Source organism: Leptonotus elevatus, chromosome 5 (assembly GCF_054856555.1).
Source record: "Leptonotus elevatus isolate MCC_2025b chromosome 5, RoL_Lele_1.0, whole genome shotgun sequence".
Taxonomy (NCBI): domain Eukaryota; kingdom Metazoa; phylum Chordata; class Actinopteri; order Syngnathiformes; family Syngnathidae; genus Leptonotus; species Leptonotus elevatus.
Genome location: NC_141243.1, coordinates 18,792,162 through 18,816,480, shown reverse-complemented (window position 1 = coordinate 18,816,480; position 24,319 = coordinate 18,792,162). Strand labels below are relative to the sequence as shown.

At 40.4% G+C, this 24,319-nt stretch overlaps 2 protein-coding genes across 11 annotated transcripts in view; both read right to left on the bottom strand.

Moving 5' to 3' along the window:
* Positions 1-235: 235 nt before the first annotated feature.
* Positions 236-16,736, bottom strand: ulk1a (unc-51 like autophagy activating kinase 1a). 7 transcript variants are annotated; one of them, XM_086076081.1, is made up of 28 exons: positions 16,659-16,736; positions 16,217-16,394; positions 16,049-16,141; positions 15,599-15,640; positions 14,689-14,721; positions 14,568-14,604; positions 12,392-12,565; positions 12,197-12,270; positions 12,011-12,112; positions 11,117-11,175; positions 10,288-10,370; positions 5,219-5,269; positions 5,045-5,133; positions 4,793-4,946; positions 4,645-4,705; positions 4,358-4,450; positions 4,115-4,231; positions 3,887-4,023; positions 3,667-3,767; positions 3,297-3,406; positions 3,063-3,178; positions 2,788-2,913; positions 2,127-2,281; positions 1,826-2,001; positions 1,616-1,734; positions 1,323-1,480; positions 1,105-1,240; positions 236-978 (listed from the first exon to the last, which is right to left on the bottom strand). In XM_086076081.1, the coding sequence occupies exons 2-28, from the start codon at positions 16,304-16,306 to the stop codon at positions 935-937; spliced, it is 2,730 nt and encodes a 909-aa protein (XP_085932207.1). In that variant the 5' UTR covers positions 16,307-16,394; positions 16,659-16,736; the 3' UTR covers positions 236-934. The 7 variants fall into 7 exon arrangements, with proteins under 7 accessions (XP_085932207.1, XP_085932211.1, XP_085932210.1 ...); XM_086076085.1 differs by having other exon boundaries at positions 2,788-2,889; XM_086076084.1 differs by having other exon boundaries at positions 3,297-3,403.
* A 1,286-nt stretch (positions 16,737-18,022) lies between these two features.
* adgrd1 (adhesion G protein-coupled receptor D1) overlaps positions 18,023-24,319 on the bottom strand; it is a 31,074-nt gene continuing 24,777 nt past the window's right edge. For all 4 annotated transcript variants that reach the window (XM_086076076.1, XM_086076077.1, XM_086076078.1 and 1 more), the window contains 10 exons: positions 23,287-23,390; positions 22,057-22,168; positions 21,775-21,928; positions 20,776-20,842; positions 20,501-20,567; positions 20,249-20,340; positions 20,019-20,145; positions 19,901-19,942; positions 19,653-19,745; positions 18,023-19,567 (listed from right to left, as the gene is read on the bottom strand). In XM_086076076.1, the coding sequence (XP_085932202.1) occupies positions 19,472-19,567; positions 19,653-19,745; positions 19,901-19,942; positions 20,019-20,145; positions 20,249-20,340; positions 20,501-20,567; positions 20,776-20,842; positions 21,775-21,928; positions 22,057-22,168; positions 23,287-23,390 (954 nt within the window). In that variant the 3' untranslated portion in view covers positions 18,023-19,471. The remainder of the gene's footprint in view (positions 19,568-19,652; positions 19,746-19,900; positions 19,943-20,018; positions 20,146-20,248; positions 20,341-20,500; positions 20,568-20,775; positions 20,843-21,774; positions 21,929-22,056; positions 22,169-23,286; positions 23,391-24,319) is intronic.

The following is a 24,319-nucleotide window of genomic DNA, read 5'->3' as shown; positions in this document are numbered from 1 at the left end:
GTTTAAGTAAAAATACATTGATTAACAACGATGGTGGGTACAATTTTGTGTTTGCTAACACATTTCGCGTCTAATCACAGAGGAAATTTCGCAAAACTAAAAAAATACGTGATCAATATATTGATACGATGACAAAGTCGTGGGTGAATCTAAATTGTTGCGTCCCCCGCCACCTCACAATAAATCATAGCTTTAACAGCTTGCTATTGCAAAAATGACAGTAGAATATACAAACTCTAATACATCGTATTTTATTCCTCACACTTTTTACACAAAAATCATACATACGTTCATTTGCATATTAGCAAAGTGCTTTTCCGCACATATTTGAGGTCAAACTCACATAAAAAAAAAAGTACATACAAAAACATTTGCCATGCACTAAACCTAAACATAATAAATATTACTTGAGTCATAATAAAAGTAACATGTCATTCACATTTGCAATTAAAATTGTTCTAAATATTATCCGACATATCGGGTGTGAATCCAACTTGAAGAAGGCACTATTATAGCTACACAATCACAACAGTTGGTCATATCATTCAGCATTTTTTTACTTTTAATTTAAGTAAACTCAAAATGATAACCTTTGTTTCAAGTACGACCTACGATTGGAGAATTCTATGTGCAAAACACACAAAAACAAAAGGTACGTAACAAATACTGAGAGAAATATGGGTCTCATCAAACATCAAACAAACAAAACATTACAAAGTCTCACTTCAAGATCAGACCCAAGGAAGTCCAGTTTTCTGTATATACAGTATGTCAGGATTTCAGAAGCTGGACCGTGTGCTTGGAGCAGTCGCTCCAGTGGTCGTTCCCTTGAGAAAGATAAAAGTGCTAGTGTATGTCAACAGGAGGAGCTATCCTCTACATTGCAATGAGGTGGATGAGGAATGACAACACAGTTGGACACCCTTGGACACTTCTAAGTTTGCAGAGCAGAGAGGCGTCGTTCAATACACTGCTTGCCTGGGAAAATAGAGATAGATAATTAGACTCAGTTATAATAATTCATAAAGGCCCAGCATTAATGACTTGTTGGAAAACTAACATTGCAATGAAGATAACATTAAAAAAAATATTGTTCGTACATACATCTTTCTATACTGTCAATGTCCTTTTCCTCTCTGATGAATCGGGACAGTCCCTCCAGAAGCAGAAGAGCTTTATGGTAGCGCTGGACTATTTCTGTACCATAGTGAAACATTTCATCTAAAGCTGCAGACTGTACCTGAAAACAATTTGAAAGCAACAAGGCTGAGACAGTGATGCAACACGAATAAGACATCATTTGGGAGTGACCGGGACCTCACCATTTGCACAGTGTGGCAATAGATGAGCTTCTCTGCTGTGAGTCCATTGAAGCAATCCATAAGCTTCTGCTTGTCCGTCAAAAAATTCTGCAGCCGGTCGCTCAGAGAGCGACAGCATGTAACACAGCTCTTGTACAACTCATTCAGCTTCTTGATCACTGCATACAGGAGACACAAGTTATTGCAACATATTATTCTAAGCAAACTAAATGACTTATACTCTTACAACACTACAGTATTCATAACCAATTGACACAAATTAATGAAGGTCACAACACCAAAAGTATTCTCACCATGTTTGACTGCAGATGAAGGAAGTAGTCGACCTTGCTGGATATTTTCTTTGGCATTGTGCAGAGCTGTTGACAGAGACTCTACTGCTTTCATGTACAATAATAACTGTTCTGCATAGCTGCAAGGAGATCATAACACCACAAAGGCTGTTAGGACAAGTTGATGTAAGAAAATGCTTCTTAAGAAAATAGTAAAATTAATGTTCTGACCTCCAGTCTCGACTTAAGAGGCTGATTTGGTCTGTCAACAGGCTGTGCTCTATAAAGGAAATCTCAGGGCTGCTGATGGGATCCAGCACCAAGTTTTTTGAAGAAGCCAATTCGATGATACAGTGCACAAAAGCCAATATGAACTGAAGGTCACTCAGGGCATCTGTATGGGCCTGCTGTGGAATAATCAAATGCATAACGCATTGTGACTACAGGAAGCTCAGTTCCATGTTCAGCTACCCGAGTGACATAACTTGCAGCATTCCCTTTCTCCAAATATTTGCAAAAGGCAAATGTGTACCTCCATTAGTGTATCTTCGGGTAGCTCAGGAGGATGAAAGAGCAAACTGCAGTGTGGAGTAAAATCCATAGCTTCAGTCTCACTGCGTTTACAGCTTCTTTGATAGCGAAGAGGACTGCTGAGTAACAAGGCTGTGCCAATACAGTTGGGCGAGCCTGCATAAAAACAAAACAAAAACAACAAAAACTTGTAGTTGGAATAACATTTTTGTTACCTTAGGAAAATGTATTACAGTCGGCAGCTCATATTTGAGGTTTAACAGTGACTTTGTCATTTCAAGGCATAAAAATAATTCTAAATATAATATGTGTACCTAAAATTATTAACTAAATTGGTTCTGTGAGCTCATTTGTAACCTGAAACTTAAAAACAAAAAGGAGGTAATGTTTACCACTGAAATGAATGGAAATGCAATTAATCCGCTCCAGCCCTAAAACTAAGTTATACTTACCTTTATTTACATATTAAATATACCAATGTGTGGTTAGAAATAAAGTGAAAATACACTATTATAAATAAATAAAATGAAAAAGGGGAATACAGCTATTCACATAATGGGCACCTTTATTTTGTTGATTAACTTTGTTGGAGGCCAACCTATGTGTATAGGTCAAAGTCATACAAACATCCATTACAAAAAGTAAAATTCACTCAACAATACCTGTCAGTATCCTTGGGAGCATAGTATCAGGAGGAGTGTTTCCAATAGATGGAGAACCCAAAGAGAAGACTGCAGTTGGCGGGCTACCCGATGAAGCAAATCCTGTATGGCAGCCAGTAGGTGGAGCTATAAGTTTGAGTAAGTTGAGTTTAAAGGACAAAATGGCCAAACAGTAATGTCAAAAAGACAGTTGTTGGACATACAAAAACGATTGTGCCTAGAATACACCACAGCAACAAAACATTTTGTGGTTGAATTAGAATTAGGGCCACTACCTGCTGTATCCATGGTCTTTTCATAGCAGAGGCTTTCATTACTTCTCGGTTCAAGAAGTTGAGCTCCGAATGCAGCTTTAAGCAAAACGTCAGACAGCCTTCGAATGTTCGGTGATCTGGCCATTCAATACACACAAAGAGGCAGTAAAGTGAACATTCAATCATTTATAAAACCAAACAATCTCTTGGCTGTTCTTACTGGTACTACAGACAATAACAAACATTTGTTCTGACCTTTTAAATTGCTTCTTTTTGTAAGAGGGTACACTGCTATCGATGATGTGGGAAGCGGGCGCAAGGCTGGGGTTACTCAGTTCTGACATTGACCTGCATGAATTGTCCTGCTACAAACACAAAACATACCAACATAAATTAAATGTTAATGCCCTTTTATCTTTTTAATTACTTAATTAAGTACTTTGCTTTTACATGATACAGTACTTATTAATACAATCATTTTTGCTACTTTCAAATTGATTCATTGAATGTCTAAAAAAAAATGTGTGCATCATGTCACATGATGAAATGAAACTTCATATTGCATAGTGTATGCTGTATATATATTATTATAGAGAATATATTGTATTTGTGCCTCAAGTCTGACCTTGTGGCTGGGGCTGTCCCTCTTGTTTGGAGTCTCAATGGGCCATCCAGTTCTTGTACTAATTGGGAGAGTCTGCTCTGGAGTTCTTGGGGTAATTCCCACTAGATTACAGAACATGGAAGGGATCATGCACAATGAAAATTGTTCAGTGAATTATTTAAATAATTAGTCAATCGATCATCTGTGAAATTTAGATACGACGCAGTGGATTGATTCTTACCCCGTGGTGAGGACTGGGGTGCTTGGGCTCCTCTTCTAGATGGACTTATGGAGTAGGTGGCAGGGAAGGAATCATTAAATCCACATCCTCCGCATGGTGAGGAACTTTCACCAGAGCCAGTATAACAGTGGCGGACCCTGGAAGATGTGTGAAACAGTCAGGGAAAAGATCTTCTGAGTGTACAGTATATGTAGAGAAAAGGAAGAAGAGTGTCTCTACTGTATATACCTGGTGGAGCCTTGTGAGCCTGAAGGTTGCAGATTCTGCTCCATCCTCTGGTAGTTCTTGATCTGAGTTGGGACGGGAATAGGCTCGGAATGGCTGCGGTCACACAGCACAGGCTTCCTGTATGGATGAAAGTGTACCCAAAATACATATACGGAACAATCAAAGAAGGAGTTGAGTGGATGAAGAATAACTCATTCAAACATCTCAGAAGACTTTTACAAAACCCATCCCAGATTGGCTTACTCAGGAGGCTTGGAGTGACACTTTAGCAAGGGAGAGGAGGGAGGTGTCCTGCAAACTGATTCAAGAACTCTCTCTGTCATGAGTGGGCTTCTGCTGAGAGAAAACATCAAAAGTTAATGCTGTCAATTATTTCTATTCGGCATGCTTCATCAGATATGTCCCCAAATGAATGAAAATGAAATAAATGGATGAATTCATAATTTCTGTGTGGCCTTCTAACTCTTCATACTCGCGCTCAATTATACTTGGCTACAGCAAGTCCGTTGAATCTAATGTTCCAGACTCACCCAGTGTATATCAGGCAACTGTCAATGGGTGATCCGTTGTCTTCCTCACACATGTACTCATCTGTGATGCAGCGAAACAATACATAGACGTGGAAAAGTTGTCTTAATTGTGTGGGTGTATGAGGTGCTGTGTGAGTGCAAGCCTTACTGGGAGACGCCGGGTGTACCATAACATAGTCTTCTGGAAAAGGTGAAGTGTTTATGTCTTGATTAGATAGTTCTTTCAACTGGAAGACAACAGTGTCTGACACAGGAGAGTTTTTCAATTTGGTCTGAAGGCGAGGCTTCTGTCCAATGGAAAGCTGAGAAATTAGATACAAAGTGATTGAATTGAGCAATAAATAAAGACATGACAGTTCTGTTTTTAAAAGAACATTTCTGTCTAAAGAGATGTACCCACTGGAGGAGAGGCTGGATGGGATGTGGAGGAGCTGCTAGAAGAGCTCCCTGAGGGAGAACTGGGATAGAAGCACATCGGAGTCGGCGAGCCTGTTCAAAAACAATGTGCTAGTCTTAAAATGGTGAGTTCAGTACTTGATTTCATGTGGTAAACCAAGTGTGATAGAGTACATACATTTTCTAGAGGCCGAGCTCGTCTCCAAGAAAGGATGATAGAAAAACTCATCTGCAAAAGCAAAGAGGTAGGTGCAAGTGAAGCTAACTAACTAACTCTGACATACAGAACATGACAAAAGCTTTGGGAAGCAAATTAAAAGACATTTATTTTTGTAATAAATGGTAGTGAGTTTAAAATGAATGAGAAAACCAAAGTGCGGTAGCTGTAGTAGGTATTGTTTAGGCCGTTGTAAATAATCCTCCCGAAATATTAGAATTATAAAATGTCCAAACAGGCTTTATTAAAGAGCGTCACTCTACTAATAATATTAGAAGGCTCTTTAACCTTATTAGTATGTCACAGCGGCATGATAAAAAGGCAGTTATTATATCATTGGATGCAGAAAAAGCTTTTGATAAAGTTAACTGGTCCTTCCTCTTTGCTGTTTTAAATAAATTTGGCTTTGGGAAGTCATTTATTCACTGGGTGTCAGTATTATATGATTCTCCTAAAGCTACTGTTACTACTAATGGGATTATATCTAAGAGTTTTACTCTACAGAGAGGCACAAGACAGGGATGCCCACTGTCGCCTTTATTATTTGCAATATTTATTGAACCGCTTGCATTAGCCATACGCCAGGAAAGAATGATTCAAGGAATTCACTCTGGGGTAACAGAACATAAAATTAATCTATATGCCGATGATATTTTACTTTATTTAGAAAAGCCTGCTATTTCATTAGGGGAAGTATTTAACTTAATAACTAAATTCTCACAGTTATCAGACTATTCTATTAACTGGACAAAATCAACACTTCTACCTATTACAGAAAATTCATGGAACCCTGCAAGCCAGGACCCATACTACTCATTTCCTATAGGTAATTTAAAATACTTAGGCATAAAAATCTCACCTAAATTAACTGATTTAGTTCATTTAAATTTCACTCCACTTCTGGATAGCATTTATAGTGACTTGGAGCGCTGGAATAATCTTCCTATTTCTCTAATAGGACGAATAGCCACTATTAAAATGAAAGTTTTACCCAAAATAAACTATTTTTTCTCAATGATTCCATTTAAACCTACGGCTAACTGGTTCCAGTTGTTGGACTCAGCCGTTACAAAATTTTACTGGAAAAAAAAAAAAGCAAAGATTAGTCTATCTACTCTTCAGAAAAATAAATCCAAAGGAGGTCTAGAGGCACCAAATTTTATGCACTATTATATAGCCAACCAGCTACAATATATTATTTTATGGGCACAACCCAATAGAGATACTAACTGTTGGCTGGAACTAGAACAGAAGGATTGTAATAACCTCAGACTCCTAGATTTACTCTTTATTACAACATCGATTAAGCGCCATAACTGCTTTAAAAATCCAATGATTTCCGCCACCCTGACTGCCTGGTGGAAGGCACTAGAAATGACAAAAGCCAAAGTGGAGCCCAGCGGGCTTTCTCCCCTATGGCATAACCCCGACTTTCAAATTAACAACCAATCGTTTTATTTGAATGTGTGGGAGCAGAAAGGAATTACACATCTCCACCATCTCTTCTCAGATAATATGTTTATATCATATACATCCTTGCTCCAAAAATATAAAATAAAAAACGGAAACTTTTTACATTATTTGCAAGTTAAAAGTATGATAAAGAAACAAATTCCAACACTCCAGGGTACGCTCCAACCGCCTGTTTTAGCTAAAGATATTACCAAGCTTTCTCCAACAACAACAAAAAAACTCTCAAAAATATATAAGTTACTTTCATATACTGATAAAACGTCTTTACCCATCTCAAAATGGGAAACAGACTTGTCTATAGCTCCGGAATCTGTCTTTTGGATTCAAGTTTGTGAAAATGTTTTTAAAATGACAAAACACACAAATTTACAACTTATCCAATATAAAATTATTCACAGAACATACATTACTCAATATATGATGAAGAAAATGGGACTCTCAGACTCCGACATTTGTCTCCAGTGTTTACAAAACACTACAGACACTTATTTTCATGCTTTATGGTTATGTACTCCGGTTATGTGTTTCTGGACTAAAGTCTTAGAAAAACTTTCCGCTGTCTTGGACTGTAGGATACCGTTCTCTCCAAACTTGTGTTTGCTAGGTGACTTAACAACAATTGACTTACCACATAAACAATTTCAATCTATACTTGTAGCCCTTACTATCGCAAAAAAAACAATTCTTGTTAACTGGAAAAATAAACAAACTTTGAATATCGACCAATGGTCTAACCTCCTCATAAATCATATTTTAATGGAAAAAATATCTGCCTCAAATAAAAACCAAATGTCAAAATTTAAAGAAACATGGTCTACGTATATAGAATTTTTTAACCTAAACTTGGATTTTAATTCTGCCTGTTAGCGAGAGCCACAGCAGCGTTATAACTGGCATTGATGTTTCTGTATTAGGCAATTTGTAACTAATGGTTGTGTTTCCATAGTCAGGAACCCGGCTGCTGCCAGCGGGATCGAGCGGATTCACCTCCGATGGGCACCAGGGGTTGATATTCGGATTCACGGCATGCCAGTGGGTTAATTCTGTGGGTGCTGTCCCCCCTGGCGGGGAGTGGGCGGGTCTGCCCCTCTGTTGGCTGCTGGGTGGCGGCTGCGTCTTGGCCGTTCCCTGGGTCTCTTGGGGGGTGCTGCGTTGCGGGGCTTTCCCTGGTGTCGGGGGCGGCGCCGTTCCGGCGCGGTCCGTCGCTCTGGGCCCGGCGACGCGGTTCGGGGCCTGTGGGCCGCCGGGGTGCCTGGTGGTTCCCTCTCCCCTCCCCCTTCCTCCCCCTTGCTGCCTCTCCCTCCTCGCCTCTCCCCGCCCGTCCTCCGCCTCCTTGTCCCCTCTCCCTCGTCGCCCTTCCTCCTCCTCTCCCCCTCTCCTTGCGTCCCTGCCGCTGCCCCCTGCCCTTCTTGTCGTCCCCTTCCCTCCTCCCTTCCCCTTCCCCGGTACGCCTTCCTTCCCCTCCCCTGGGCCGGGGGCTCCATCCATGGCCCGGGTCTCGGTGCTATGGGGGCCGGCGGGGGTGGCTGGGGTTTGGTGTCGTGCCCGCCCCGCTCCGGTGGGCGTCCTGACACCTCGGGCGGGACCCAGTATCCGGGGGGCGAGCCCTATCGCCCCGCCGGACGGGTCCCATATGCCCGCCGGGGTCCTGGTGGGGTGGGTGGGGGCTTGGTGGGCCGGTGCGCCTCCTGCCCCCGCCCGGTTGGGGGGGGCCCCGCTGGTCACACCTCTTAACTCACTACACTAGGTTTGCACAATACACTTTTATAGACATATAGGGCACATAACACACTTTGGGGGGTGGGGTAGGGTGGAAACACCGTCTTCACCCTACAACTCCCCTCCAATTTTAATACACCACACAACTTGTGGGTGGGGGGGGGGGCTTGGGGGCCTGTGGGGGTGCCATCGGTTGGGGGCCGCAGTATAGAGCAGTGCTGCGGTCCCCTGTCCGTGTCGCCACCCCCCCCCCCCCCCCCCCCGCCCTATCTATTTTTTTTAATGCACCACATACACTCAGCAACATGCTTGGGTGGCGGGTGGATCGGAGCGTGGGAATATCATTTCCATCGGCTCCGGTTCACCTGCTCCTAATTTTAATGCACCACACACACACACTTGTATATACACTGGGTGGGGTCACATTCACGGTTTAGGGGTAGAGTTCGCCAGTCCGCGAGCTGGCGGACTCAGTAACAGGGGTTAATTTTCACAAAGAACGCTGGGGTGACGACCGGGGCCTTCCCCCGCTGGGCCTGGGGTTCGGGGGTGTCGGCCGCCCTCCGGTGCCCCCATCTCCCCCTTCTGCCCCCGGTGTTCCGTCCTTCCACACGGCGGGGGGTGGGGTGGGCGCGGCTGCCCTCTCCGCTCCACTGTCCGGCCCCTCTTCGGCGCCGGTGCCTGGGTGCGGGTGGTCCCCGGGGGCTGGGGGTCGGGGGTTGGGGGGCTGCCGGTTGGTCGGGGTGGGGTCGGGGGGGGGGGGCGGCTTTGTTGGGGGGGGGCGGTGGTGGGGGTTGCGGGGTGGGGGGGTGCTGGGGGTGGGGGGTGTCTGGGGGATTGGGGGCATGGGGGCGGCTGGGGCTGGGTTGGGGTGGGTGGCGGGGGGTGGATGGGGGGCGGGGGGTGGTGGGGGGGCGGGGGTTGGGGGCCGGTGGGGTGCCTGGTGGGCCTGCAGTGCCCCGTCCTGCTGCGTTGGGCCGGGGGCGCGGGCCGTGTTGGGGCGGGGGGCGCTCCTGCTCCTGGGTTTGCTCTCCGGCCGGTGGCCCTGGTGGGGCCCGGGGGTCGTCCTTTGGCGCTGCCGCGGCCTGGGGGGCCCTGAGGTGTTGCGCTTGCTCTGTTCCGGCGGGGGTCGACGGCTCCCCTCTTTGGTGGAGATTTTCATGCATGCCAGATCCACCACACCAGCATCTACCGAAACTCAGACACAATCTGTTTCCTCCTCAGGTTATTGAATCGGTGGAGGCTGGTGTCTCGGATCTCACGCGGCTTCGTCTGTCCTTCCTTCCTTTTCTCGGTCTCTCCGTTGGTCTCTTGAGGCCTCCCTGACTTTATGTTTTTTGGATTTGTTGGGGTCTGGATGTTTCTTGGGCTGGGGAGGAGTTCTGGTGGGGGGTGTCTGGTCGGTGCTGGATTTCACCTTCCTTGGTTTTCTTCGGTCCCCTCGGGTCTCCTGGTGTTCGATTTAGGTGAACGGTATAAGATTTTTTTTTTCTAATAGGTTTTCTGGTGAGCTAACAAACACACGCACGCACGCACGCACACACACATACTCACCCACACACACACAAAAAAAAAAAAAAAAAAAAAAGTATGTATGTATGTATGTATATATGTATATATGTATGTATATATGTGTATATATATATATATATATATATTTAAAAAAAAAAAAAAAAAAAAAAAAAAAAAAAGAGCAATGATGATGACATTTCCGAATGAACAATACTGAGCTCTTATAAAAAAAAAAAAAAAAAAAAAAAAAAAAAAAAAAAAAAAAATAATAATAAAAAAAAAAGAATTATAAAATGTCACTCAATTTTAATAAGGCGGATGTTTACCAAAGCTGATCCTATCCTTGTGGTTTCTCTGAAGAAGTCCCAATAGTAGCTGTCTCAGGTTACTTGAAGTCTCCTTTGGGATGCTAAAGTAAAGACAACATATCCTTATTATATAAACATAGATGGCTAAATAATATAAACCGTATCCTATACAAAGAGCTTCTCTATGGTACATTAAAAAAATAGACCAGAGAGAAGACCTGTATTCATCGATTCATGGATCAAAACATCCTATTCTATTTATTCATGCAGAATCTTAATTGAGTTACAGTGTTTGGCATTTCATGCTCCAGTGTGTTTACATGTGCACTACTGTGTTTATGTAGTGTTAAAGGTCACATTTGTTTTTTTTTGAACATAACATGAGTTGTAAAGTGTGTCATTTTCTTGCTAATTTATAGCTTCAGGACAAAACCCTTGAGCATTAGGACCCTAGTGGCTACAGTCATTGCAGGCATGCACGCGTGTTTATGTAGGCGGCGCTTTGTGGGTTACATGGAATATGATAGCAGTGCAGACCACTAGCTGGCAGATCTAAAAGGTTATATATAGAAAGCGCCAAGAAAACAACAAACCATGTCTCCTCACACATTTGGCCAGCTAATTACTGGATTTATCAGAGTGTAAGATAAGCACGGCCAAAAGCCACACAAAACTGGCAAAGTCAAGCATGTCATGTAATAATTTTTTTTAAAAAAAGCATAATTTTTGCTAAACAAGACAGCCCTTTGGAGTTTTTTTGTGGAGTGACTCACGTGTGCTGTCAGTTGGATGCATACATCTATTTATGTACAGTAGATATTGTGTACAGTCCAATAGGTACACCAACCTTGGTACAAGGGTCCTGTTGCATTCATAGAAGAGGCGGAGCTCCTGTGGCGTGTTTGCCTATACAATAATACAACTTTATTAGAAGTAGATCATTCATACACATGACATATGGTCACATGTAAAACTGCACCCTTTCCTCAGTCCTAGCTCGTCTGTCTTGTGTATGAATGGTAATTAAAAAATTTTTTTGACCTAAACATAACATTGCAACATGTACTCCACTCATGACGTATTCGATAATTCGTGTGGAGAAAAAGTGGCATGTTTGACGCTTGATAAACAAACAGCATCATGACAGGCATTAGATAGCATCATCACTGTCTGGACTTTTGACTTTCTGCCAAAAAGAAAACGTCCCTTCTAAATATCTGGAAAAATAAAACGTCGTAAAAAGAGAAGGCTAACTATATGAAACATGTTTCAAAATCAAGTGCCATGGGCTTCTTTCTACCCATAAATAAAAGTGGAAGCAATTCAGAAATAGCAGGTTCATTTGAGTAGCCATGTGAGCAGCATAAAAGTAAAAGCAGAGTTGTGTAATAGTATTTACTCGAGGCTCAAAACAATTTGTGCCTGCCCCCACCCTTGTAAACAAAGATCTTTTTCCAAATGAACATTAGGTTTTTTCCACATTACACTGGAGACCAGGGAGGGTGTCAGAGGCAGGCAGCTTGTGCATTATATATCATGTTTCTGTGTTTCCAAAAGGATGCATCATGTTCAGCGTTGACAATTATGAGAATATCCTTTCTAGGAACTGTGTATATCTCAGAGCAGATTCATGAGGTATTACGTAATGGACTCCAGCAAATGCTGTTTCAATATGTAAGCCGGAGAGCAGAGACTTACGTGTTTGTACAAGCTCACAAATAGACTTTTTGGTGTTACTCACATAAAATGGCGCTTTTCCCGTTAGACACTGGTAGATAATGGTGCCTATGCTCCACAAATCAGCTTTGGCATCATAACTGTGGGACATGATAACCTCGGGAGCCTGTGTCCAGAAACAGTTGTAATAGCTCAGTGCCATTTACAAAAATTAAGCAAAGTACACAATGCAAAGACCTTAAAAACTCACCATGTACATGGGGGAGCCACACAGTGTTGCTGCCATAGTGTTTGTCTGAAGATAACGTGCAAAGCCAAAGTCAGCTGTTGGAGTTGAGAGAATTTGTGAGGTCAACGGCACATTATACGGTGTTGCATGCTTTTACATTGGGAGGATACCGTACATTTTCTTCTATTACAGTACACATCAGTGACAAATCTTTACCTATCTTAACACTGGTATTGATAGAACTGGACCTCTTGCCCCTTGGGTGGCAGAGTAAGATGTTCTGGGGTTTCAGGTCTCTGTGGAGGATGCCTTTGCTCTGTAGAACCTTCATGGCCTGAGCAATCTGCTGGAAGAAAACTCGGATTGTGTCCTCGCTCAACGTCCCCTTAGCTGAGGATCGGAAAAAGGAAAATGCATATATACATAATTCTTTGAGACAGCGGAACACATTACAATTAAACAGCATTCCATTATGTCTACGGAATGTCTGGAAATATTTTCGAAACATTCATCAACGACCAAAGTCAAATTGAAGCTTTTCAAGCACTTTCCAGATCAACGTCCAAGCTTTTCCAACACCTTGGAATATTGTTAATAGGGGTGTTAGAAAAAATAGATTCGGCAATATATCGTGATATTACAGCGCGCAATTCTCGAATCGATTCGATTGAATTTATTTTTAAACATAAATTTTTTATGGGAATATTCAACAAAACGTCTTACTTAGGGTTAGGATTCACACATTAAGCATGGAAGAATGTTATATTAATGGAACATTAAGCCTTAATATTTTATTTCAGTGCTGTTCAAACATGGAACAGACTGCAACCTGTTTGTTAAACGCAGTGGCTCAGTTATAAGCCTGAATTTTCAGATAAATAAATCAATTTTCATACAAATCTTACAGTGTACATGTACAAGTTTACTGCATAGTATTTTCTAAATTTGAGTTTTAAAAAATCGCAATAATCAATTTATAGATTCGTATCGGGATTAATCGGTATCGAATCGAATCGTGACCTATGAATCGTGATATGAGTCGAATCGCCAGGTATTAGGCAATTCATACCCCTAATTGTTAATTTACTTATCAGGTATAAAATTATATACAGTGGATAAGATAAGTCTCGACACATCAGATGCCAGAATTTTGCGATAAAAGAAACACAGTAACCTGTTATGTACTACTTCTGTTCTGTTGAGAGCAACCTAAATATTTTGTTGGATAATCATTTGTTACAGTGCTTAGAATTTCAAGCATGTATCCCCTTTCCAAAAAAGGAACCAATCTTGATATTATCCTTATGTGTCATTGTAATCCAAATACTGGATTTTAATGGAATTTTTAATATAAAAAAAAATATCAAAACTGAGCTTCATGCAAAACTACTGCACTTTATCCAAAATTCAAGCTTTTCATTTTGGAATTAATATGAGTTTTGTAAATGGTCAGCAATGGCAACACAACTGGTCCAAAAACCCCTTTTGCCGTTTTTGACTGGACGGCAATGTGTTAAAGCCACTCAAACTCTTGCCTCAGGACGTAAAGTATCTCACTCCTTACAAGCTTTGATTTCACAAGTTTGTTTACACACGACAGACACCAGCATGATTGCAACAGAACTCTGATCACATTAACGTCACACTTAGTGGAAGAGAATTTTGTTTACAATGGTGCTTAATTTTAAAGGCTGCAGTGTTTTTCCACCACAGGACAAGGATAAGTGTGCGACAGATGGGTGAGGTCACATGAGCACTCAGTGAGCCACTGTGCCTGTGTGGTGTGCTGCAAATAGCTGGCAATGCCCCCCTGGCAGGGACACGAAACAGTCAAGTCTTCAAAATAGGAGACACCGGCAGAATTACACTAGCACTTTTAAATCAGCATTTAAACACTGACTGGCTAAATTTAGCAAATGAAAAATCCACTATGTGGCCTGAGCAGTGTCCTCAATACTTGTTTGAAACCTGATGAAGGGCACAATTTTAGTAAGTAATGTTCATTCTGGCAATTTCAATGTGGTGGAAATCACATAGAACATGACAAGGCTAGGGCAAGAATAGCAACACAAACAAAAAAAAGAAGTAAATTATTAATGGACATTTGGTCAATTACTTTTTCTACACAAATTACCTCATCACAAGTCAATTCTTGGGCTTTTAGTTCATCTTGTTTTGGGGTACTATTGATATTTTTCTAGTGAACTTGTGGGAGCATTTAATCCTCAACTTGCAGGCCACAGAAAACAGCAAAGCCTCTTAAAGGCCACACTGACCCGCTGGTAACATGCTTCAGAATAATCAAAGCCTGACCTTTTCTTGAAATAGTGCCATACATTGAGAACACGGGGCTGGAAAAATAGTGTGACATGAATTGCATTAAGACACTTACATTGAAGGTACTCGGCCAGGTCACCTCCACTGCAATACTGTGAAGACAAGACATTGCATAAAAACAGTAATAATGCAACCATGTCAGGGAATGCATTTTCTTTTACAACATTCACACATACCTCCATGACGAGATACACACACCCACCTATTTCCTGTGAATGAAAACAAATACATCTTTAATCCGTAAAAAAAAAATATATATATATATATTCAAGTACCATTAGTACCTCAGCTTTCATTTCATGCAGTCACCAACAACAGATGCCTCAAATTCACCAACAACGTTACAGTTTTGGACCAACAGCTGCTTGAACTCATTCCTCCCACCAACTCACGCAAACCAAATTACCACTTGTGTCCACTGACACTGAAAGTCACACGCGATGTGAAATTGTGAGTTGGAGCAGTATAGTACAAGTATAAGGTGTCAGTCAGTCTTTCTGACACATGGGCGAGCAGATGGAGAGGGGGGAAAGCTGCCTCTACCGGTACTTTGTCATTTGTGACACAAGCATAATGCTAATGGGAAAATCCAGAACGAAACATGTTTTTGAATGACAATAATGTCAATAACTCATAGAAAAGCAGGTTAAAAACGAATGACCACTGTCCTAAAAAGTGTATTGCAGACTGACCCAGAGTGTAAAATCTTAAGTCATGCTCGTGTGGATCTGGTGCGTGCTGATGCTTTGGAAGCCATTGTTTAACTGTCCATCTGTCACAAATGAGAGATTAGTTCACAGCTTTCTGGTTGCCTGGCAGGTGACAGCAAGGCGACTGACACTCCCAAATGCAAATGTCCTCTCCTAGCTGGGGCCTGCTTTAAATGGGAATTATTTTTCCTGTGTTTTACTGTGCAAACTTCTCGACTTCTAAAAGCTCACAAAATAAACTAGAATATAAACCTTAACTAATTTATTCTGTATTGTATTTGTGGCTCCTATTTTTTCAGCAAACTGTACCTACACAGCATAAAATGGTAAGAAGTGTTGTGGTTTGTGTAAAAATGATAAAGAAAGTCAAACCCACCTGATAGTCTAGTAGTCTGACTATATTCTCATGCTTGAGTTCCTGGAGGGGGGAAAAAAACACCCAAAGAGTGTGCATGATTTAGAAAATGACATCATTGTGTTGTGTTCGTTTTAACCAAGCGGTTGCAATACAAATGTTACAAGCATGATTTATAAATGGATATGAAATCAAATGGAGAGGTTATTATTATTCTCACAATAGGTAATAAAAAAAAATACTTCAATGAACATTCAAAGGTGAGGTCATGGACGCAAAAATCATGATGATGCACTTTGATGCTTTAATGACATTGATAGACATTACTAATTCTACAAATAGAGTGCTCGGACCTAAGGGTGTAATGTCTATATTTAGGGATTGCTTTGATATTCACAAGGTTACAGTTCTCTCTTTTTGTATTTTAGGTGGCTAACAATCTCTTAACATTCATACACAATTCGTAATTACCTTTAATATTTTAATTTCTTTTCCAAGTAGAGAATGTGACTTGGCCAAGTTTTTCTTGTTGATGCACTTTACAGCCACTTGCCACCCTTGTTTCTAAACAAACAAAACAATGCATTAGATACGACGCTAAAGCCGACAAATGCAGAAACTCACAAACATTAAAGTTACCTCCTTGTGTCGTCCTTTGAACACAACCGCAAAGGCACCGTGACCAATCAGGTCTTTCCTGTTAAACTCAAACTTCCCAACAGACTCCATGAGGTATCTTGTACGTGTTGCCTATCCAGGCAGGTTCAGGAGGATGAATCACCGAGGCAGGCACACACACAGCGCGACGGAACCTTCTCTAGAAACGATTAATACCATGTTACTTTCCAATGGTAAGTCCTACAAAGTTGCTTTCACTGGACAAAAACAAACAAACTGTTAAAACACGTGCGACTGGATGTAAACAAAGGTATATAATCGTACGGGGAATGTCTTTCCTTTTAATGTTTTAAACGAGATTGTCTACAACCCACAACACCGCATAAAGAGACGCGTTAAACACAGGCAACCATCTGTATTCAGCGATAAAGAGATAATATATTAACTTGTTAGGCGTCCTCACCTTTTATCGCTCCCATTTCCCTTGCAGTCACTCATGTTACCAGTACGCATGCGCACAGCAAACAGCAGCTGTTTGACGGCGTTACCTTCAATGACACCTTGTAAATTATGCATTCACGTGAATGTAAACTTACCAACCCGGTAATGCATTTCTAAAATAAAAAACAGTCATTTAAAACGCATGCTTCGCTTCCAATTTTTTACCCATAGTACTTTAAAAAGGGGTCTTTATGCTGGAGCATAATTAATGAAGTGACTAATTACATTTTCCACGCAATTAAAAATAGTTATTCAAAAATGTTGACTATAAACTGTATACATAAAAGGGTCATTCCAGAATTGTAGGACATCACATTTTAAATAATCCACATACAAAATACTAAAACATGCAGTTTCTGATTAAATTTACTTGTCCTGCAGACCAAATCATAAAAAATAAAAAAAAATAAGAGAAAAATAATGCTTGAAAAATAGTTTTAAAGATATTAAGTCTAGATTACTCCCTAAAATGCCTTTATTCTCTTGACTCACCCCCTAATGACCACATTGAATCTAAAATAAAACCCAATAAAACAGTTAAAATAGTTTGTTTTTTATTATTATTATTTGTTTCACTGCTGTCTCTTGTAACTTTTGGGAATATTTGTTTTAATGAACATAATATTTTAAATACAGTAATTATTATTATCCATGGAACATGTGTCTCTCTGCTCATTGAAAAGCATTAGACTTTGGATCATTGTGCTTTTATTTGTGATGATTATTTTGATTTTTTAAATGTGATGAAATGTTGTTTGACTATTATAACAATTTGCCTGGTTTGTATGCTAGTCACTGGCAAAAGCAATACAATACGCCGTTTGTTTTTACTGTGTAAAGGAAGAAAGCTAACATTCTTCTTCTGGTAGGCTATTATGATTAGAGTGACAAGTTTGTGCTACATTAACAGGGTTGTAATAAAAATTGTACTATGTATGTGTAAGTTGAGCTAATCAAGATTGTCATAGTGTATTACCAATTATTGATGAATATGTAGCAGAAAATCTGAAAAGTGAAGATGTATTTTTCCAGAAATTTGAAGCCCAAATGTCCTCCAATTCTGGAATGAGTGACCCAAAAACCGTGTCATCACAGATGATGTACTTTCTGTTGTTGGAGTGCCATTGTGCAAATGCAGCAACATGCAGTATTTCAGGCATTTACAATTGCAGGGATAAATGCTCATAATCAATCTCAAACAATTACCACACTGAGATCAAAAGCCTGCTATCTAGTGTGCACAGGTAAGTTATTACAGATAAGGAGACATAGGCCTACTGTGCATTATTTAAACTTAGTTGGGTATAGAATATGGCGCAGTTTTTTCTCTCAAACATTTTTAATAAAGATATTTGAAAGCACAAACCATAGTACCATAATAACTACCAATGAAAGTCAGATACAAAATTGAATGACTGCAATATTAAAATTCTAATTTGACATGTGAGTGCTTGCTTTACAGGATGTTGTTGGTACAGTGTTGATACAGATTAATGACATGTAGATATCATCTGCCTTCATTCTCACAGTTATAAGGAAAAAAAAAAACAATCCTTTTATGGCATTCTGTTGTAAATATCCATCTATTCATTCTCTGAACCACTTACACTCACGAGGGTTGCAGGCGCCCGGGGCCTATCCCAGCTGTCATTGGTCGAGAGACGGGGTACACCCTGAACTGGTCGTCAGCCAATCACATGGCACAGATAGACAAATGACCACACAAACCTACTGACTATTTAGAGTGCCCAATCAACCTAACATGCATGTTTTTGTAATGTGGAAACTGGAGTGCCTGCAGAAAACCCTTGCAGGCACAGGGAGAACATGCAAACTCCACACATTAAGGCTGGAGCCCAGATTCAAACCCACGACTTCCAAACTGTGAGGTGGATGTACTAAGCAGTCGTCCATCGTGCTACCTGTTGTACATAACAACATTTCAATTTTCAACATACAAAAAGTATGAAATCTCGCTCTAGAAACAGTTACGGACACTTTAACACTTCACAGAACAGTGTCCAAAACACACAAGTATTCGCTATTCTTAAGAGAACATACGATACTGCATCTTGCCAGGATGTGAGGTACTGCTAAATACCAGTCAGCTCATTTCAAGAGTGAAAACAAAACGCACACAGAGGATCACTGTTGAGCTGTTACACATAGTAAGACATGAAACAGATCTTCCAATCAGGAAATAAATACAGTATATCATATTAGAATAACACTTTGTCCGATTTACTGCTGTCTTGTGGTGTGATATTTTGCAGTTGATTGTGTTGTGACATCTCCAAAAGCTACGTGCTATTGTTTTGAAGACATGGAACTAACAACAAAGAAAATTAGGTCACTTTCCCTGTTATGGTCTGATCAAGGTAATGCGTTTCAAAGCAGGAAACTGTATTCTTTCTATGAAATAAACTTGAGCCAAATGTACTGCCGTGAACATATAGACAAGTCTACATACAAATGTAGACACTCTGCTGCACAGAGTATCATAGTCAGAAAATGAATAATGCTATATCAGTGTGACCTCATTGACTTCCAAAATCTCTACCCCGATCTGCGGGAACACGTTATGTCATTACTGAGACACTAATAAGGCACAGTTATTAGAATCAGTTTGTCTTTAAAGGTGGAGCTACACGTCACCTCATTTGGCACCCCTTTCACTCCACTGAGGTGACTGTTGATCACGTGAAATCGTGTGGAAATTCTCAGGTCAATGCATGTTATTCTACACTCGTGTCCGCACACTGACATCGTGGTGGCCTACACTGCCGAGAGGTCAATACGATTGGCCGAGTTGGTGCTTTTGTCCCATGTGTTCATCTTAGTGGGGGATAGACCCTCCTTGTTTCCATTCATCTACAAGATAGGAGAGTGGGAGAGTATTTAGCTCAGGCAGTTTCACAGCTCTTTGGTCTAGCCCATCTGTAACGCAAGGTCTCACAATGTCAGAGTTGAAGGGCTTCACGTTGATGTTACGCATGGAGCTGCTGGTGAGAGACCACACTTTGGTCTTGTGTTTGAAAGCAGCCCTGACCTACAGAGAGAGGAAACAACATTACACCATTGGACATTCTGGCCAAATTCAATAATGCTAGAGGGTGTGTGGAGATTTGCCTCCCACAAGGTTGAACAAAAGAAAATACACAAATGACAGAATTTTTTTTTTTTTTTACATGTTAAGCAACATACCTCAGAGTTAAGAAGACAATGAAACAAAAAGACAAAGAAGCCCTGTAACGGAAGGAGAACGTAGACATTTTAGGATGACTTTCAACTGCAAATCTTTGGGAAATGCAAAAAGACGTACCTGCAATGAGTTGAAAATTGCAAATATATAAAGGAACGGCAAGGAGTGTGTGTTGACAGCTAAAACTCCAAAGATCCAGGAAATGCCAAGTATAGGTAGAAGTACTGCCACAGCCTTTGCAGTAAGCCTTAAAGGACAAACCACATTTTTTGTTTTGGTGTACCATATACTGAACGGTATTTTGTCAGTAACTAAAGAAAAGCCTGATGAAAGAAAAGAGATACACTCACTTCACTGCATTGGCATCCCCGTGAACTTTGTAATTCTCGCCACTGATACGAGATATTATTCTGGTTACCGATATCAAAATACCAACATTTACCTGGAAATCACAAAGGAAATAACACATGAGATTAAGAAAAACTACAATGAAAGAAAACTACATCTGGTTTCTACTAGCTGGGATAGACTAGACTCGTAAATGGAATACAGATTCATAATGAAAAAAAAAAAACACATGTAAATGACAGAATGTTACTCACCACAATGACACACAATGCTGGTGCCACAAAAGCCCAGATGGCTCCATTCCTCAGGGACAGCCAGCAGCTGAGAAAGCAAGGGCAGAGGAAAACTGGCATCTTATGTTGCCTTGTAATATGTTATTATTTTAGAGTGTTCCTGTGTAAAATGCAATTCTTCAACAGCCTTCAAATGATGATGATGCAATGCCACTAAGTTATGATGGAGTATTTAATTCAATTCGCTGTTATTCAATGATGTTAATTTTTCCATCTTAGATGCAGATTACACTTACTTGTCAACCTCGCCATAACTGCCCAAAGCTGATGTCATGGACACCACACAGATCACCAGTGGAGAGCCTGGTAAAAACAACAACAATAGCTGAGTTAACAAAAACCTTCAACTGCTTAAAACAATGACAAAGCATGTACTCATGGCATCATTGACACTATTTAAAAAAAAAAATCAATTTGACAATTGTTTGACAAAAAAAAAAGAAAAAAATCAAACAACAACATCTTGCCTAATACGGTCCAAATTGCTTTACAGCCACTTACGCACACATTTCAATGTATAATCACACTATGTTGAAATCTGAGTTGTTGTGCATTTGCCAGGAACTTGGTGACACAGAATTACAGTAGTTAGATTTACTGTTCTAATTGCATATTCCTAGATAGTTAACAAACCGCTGTGACCCTATGGCTTGTTATGTCATAGGAGATATTGTCCAACAAACTAACTGTTACTCATTGTCAAGCTCAAAGGTTCTTTGCACAGTACACAACGTTCAAACAATAATCAGCCAGATAAAAACGCTATAATCTCAATGTAATACACTTTAATTTGTACTGCAGGCTTATTGTACATACTGTACTGAATGTAGACTCTCAGGCCAGTCTTTCAAGCATAGTTTACATTTAGCCACATAAAAAGACCTACTCTAGAGTGGTATAAAGGAAGCATCGGCAAAAAAAAAAAAAAAGCATAATGTTGCCACTAATGGGTTCAACATGGGGAAGGGGGCATTCCTCTGCAGCCATGGTATACAAATATCCCAAAGTCTTTTTTTAGAATAAGATCCGGAAAGGCAATTGTTACTGTGGAATGCGATTCAAAACAGATGTGCACAGTATAGAACATGATTTGCCTTTCACTAATCATATGTGGCCAGCAAAACAGTCAAATCACATTTACAATAAAGGCCTGGAATAAAGACAATGGGGGTCATTTAGAGCGCAGCCTGTAACTGAAGGGCACTTGCTTAATGATATACCAATAACTAACTTACCCCAACCAATGCCATAGTAGTATATGTGTTTACTGCCTTCAGAACCAAACACCTTGACCACCATGCTGTAGAGGTGGAGGCCCTCCACGAGCATCCAGGCAAATGCGCTCAGAAAGAAGAAGTGAAGCAAGACAGCCATGATTTTACAAGGCAGCTGGCACAGGGGACAGAAATATTGGCCAAAAAGTCAAACATCCATATTGTTGTTGTCAGTTTGTTGTGTTATCATCATTGCCACTGTCTCAATGACCGACCACAGTGACCAATACTGTATATAATTACCGTTCCCGGGTCGAAGCTGGCACTGATGAGCAGCAAGATCTCAGCAACCAGAATGGCAAAAGACAGGTTAGCATGGATGTGATAGCGCTGGTTCCGGATGGTACTCACTGACCTGCAGTGCAGCATAGGGAGAAGTCAAATTCATATTATTCATTAAATACTATAACATAAAATGTGTTAGAGCTGTTCTTATTGATACTTTACCAGAATATTTGATCTTCACCGCTCAAAATTACACTAATTTAAAAATTCACCAGTTTCTCCATGTCACATTGTAAAAATATGCATGTTAGGTGAATTGAAGACTCTAGGATGGGCAATTGGCGGCACATGGGCCACATGTGACTTGTGTCCATACTCTGAGTGCCCCACAATTAATAAAAACATAAAATAAAAATTCTGCGGTAAAGTACAAACATATTTCTATTACAGTGTTCCCCCACATACAGCATCCACGATTTAACCTATTTGCAGATGTTTTCCCAATATTTAATTTAAAATAAAAAATGTGTGTTTTTTGCTCTGTTTTTGTTTTTGTGCTGATGAAAAAAAATTGTGGCCCCCTCCATCATTTACGTTGCCCATCTATGCTCTAAATTGCCTATAAGTGTGAGTGTGAAAAGGTTGTCTGCACTGTGATAGACTAGTGATCATAACAGGGTGTACACATGCCTGTGGCTAAACTAGCTGGAATAAGTGATAGAAGATAGATGGAAGGAGTAGTGACTGCTGAAGGGGTAGCTGAATGAATGGATCGATGATGGGTCAGCAGATTGATGGATGGATTATTCATTCATAACATCATGCATAATGTAAGTAACACAGGTTTTAATTTGTATGTATATGACCAACTGACTTTGAGCGAAAGGCGGGGTAAACCCTGGACTTTTTTTTTCTTCAAGCTTATTATTATAATTTTTTTTATTTCACATTTTACTCCCATTCCTATTGTGTCACTTATGGTAACTTGCTCAATTTCTCTGTAGATTAAAGAATATGCTGATTTGGATAGCTTTACAATATAATATCGTTTTTGAAAAAAGTCACATATTCATAACTTACTTTACTGCATGGATAGACCTTAGAACAAATAACTTTATTACCAGGGCTAATGTGACCCAAACCAAGTGAAAAGCAGAGGTGTACATGCAATATGAGAGATATTTAGACATATATGTATGAAAGATACATACATGGATTAACATTGTAGGTAATGATATTGATACTCACGATAGGACTGCAAATGTGACGAGAGTGATGACCAGACAGAAAATGGAAATGGAGCATCCAATATAGCCAATGGTTGACAGTGCCACCCGGTGGCCGGTGGTGAGCTGTGCACAGAGACACATGCACTCTTTTAAAATGCACCACGCAAGGAATTTCTTCCAACATTTTGTTCACAAGTTAGGAAATCGCAGCACCCACAATAAAACTGCTTCTTCTTTTCAGGAATGGTTGTCACTAACACTCACGAAGCTTTAATAAAATGACTGAAATTAAGAAATATTTTATCATGGTTGTCAATAAACATGTCAATCATCATCATGCATTAATACACATATTTAACGACACTGCACCATCTCTGTAAGAGTACAGTAAAACATCTATCTTTATTGTTGCGGAACAAGTGCGTTTTAGTGAAGTTGTACTTCATTCATACACTGGTGTAGGCCTTCACACAAAATGTTATTTTAGAGTCCGAGCTATTTCAAGAGGTTGGGTTTGATTCTCTATTAACTGTCTTCGCATGTGCCTTGTCATTACCAGAGTAGAGCAGTCTTAGACATCCCCAAAAAGGATGTGTGGTACATTCCCTTGCAGCTGAGGGATGAGGCAAACCACTAATTATAGAGTGACTAAGGGGAAAGAATAGCATCAAATAGACTTCTGCATTTAAATACGGTACTCAGCCACTGAGTGGTTTTCTATTTAAAACGAACAAGCAAAGTTGCTGGCCATACTCCAGTGGCTCATACTGTACATAGTGTTGGCATTCTAGCATTTACTAGATGCCGACAGTTAAGATATTGGAGTGTGTTTACGAATAATACAACATGATTAGGGTAGTATACCACATATTTTGATCGGTAGATTTTCATGCCCATCAATGGGCCTCTTATGGCACTGTGGTCCTTGAGGCCTGGACCATTGACCGTTGTAGTGACCCCAAAAAACCACATTCAATCATGGTTTCCTCCAGTAGTTCAGTAGAAAACCAGCAGTGAAACCAACGTAGTGATTGTGTAGGCCTGCTTGTGAT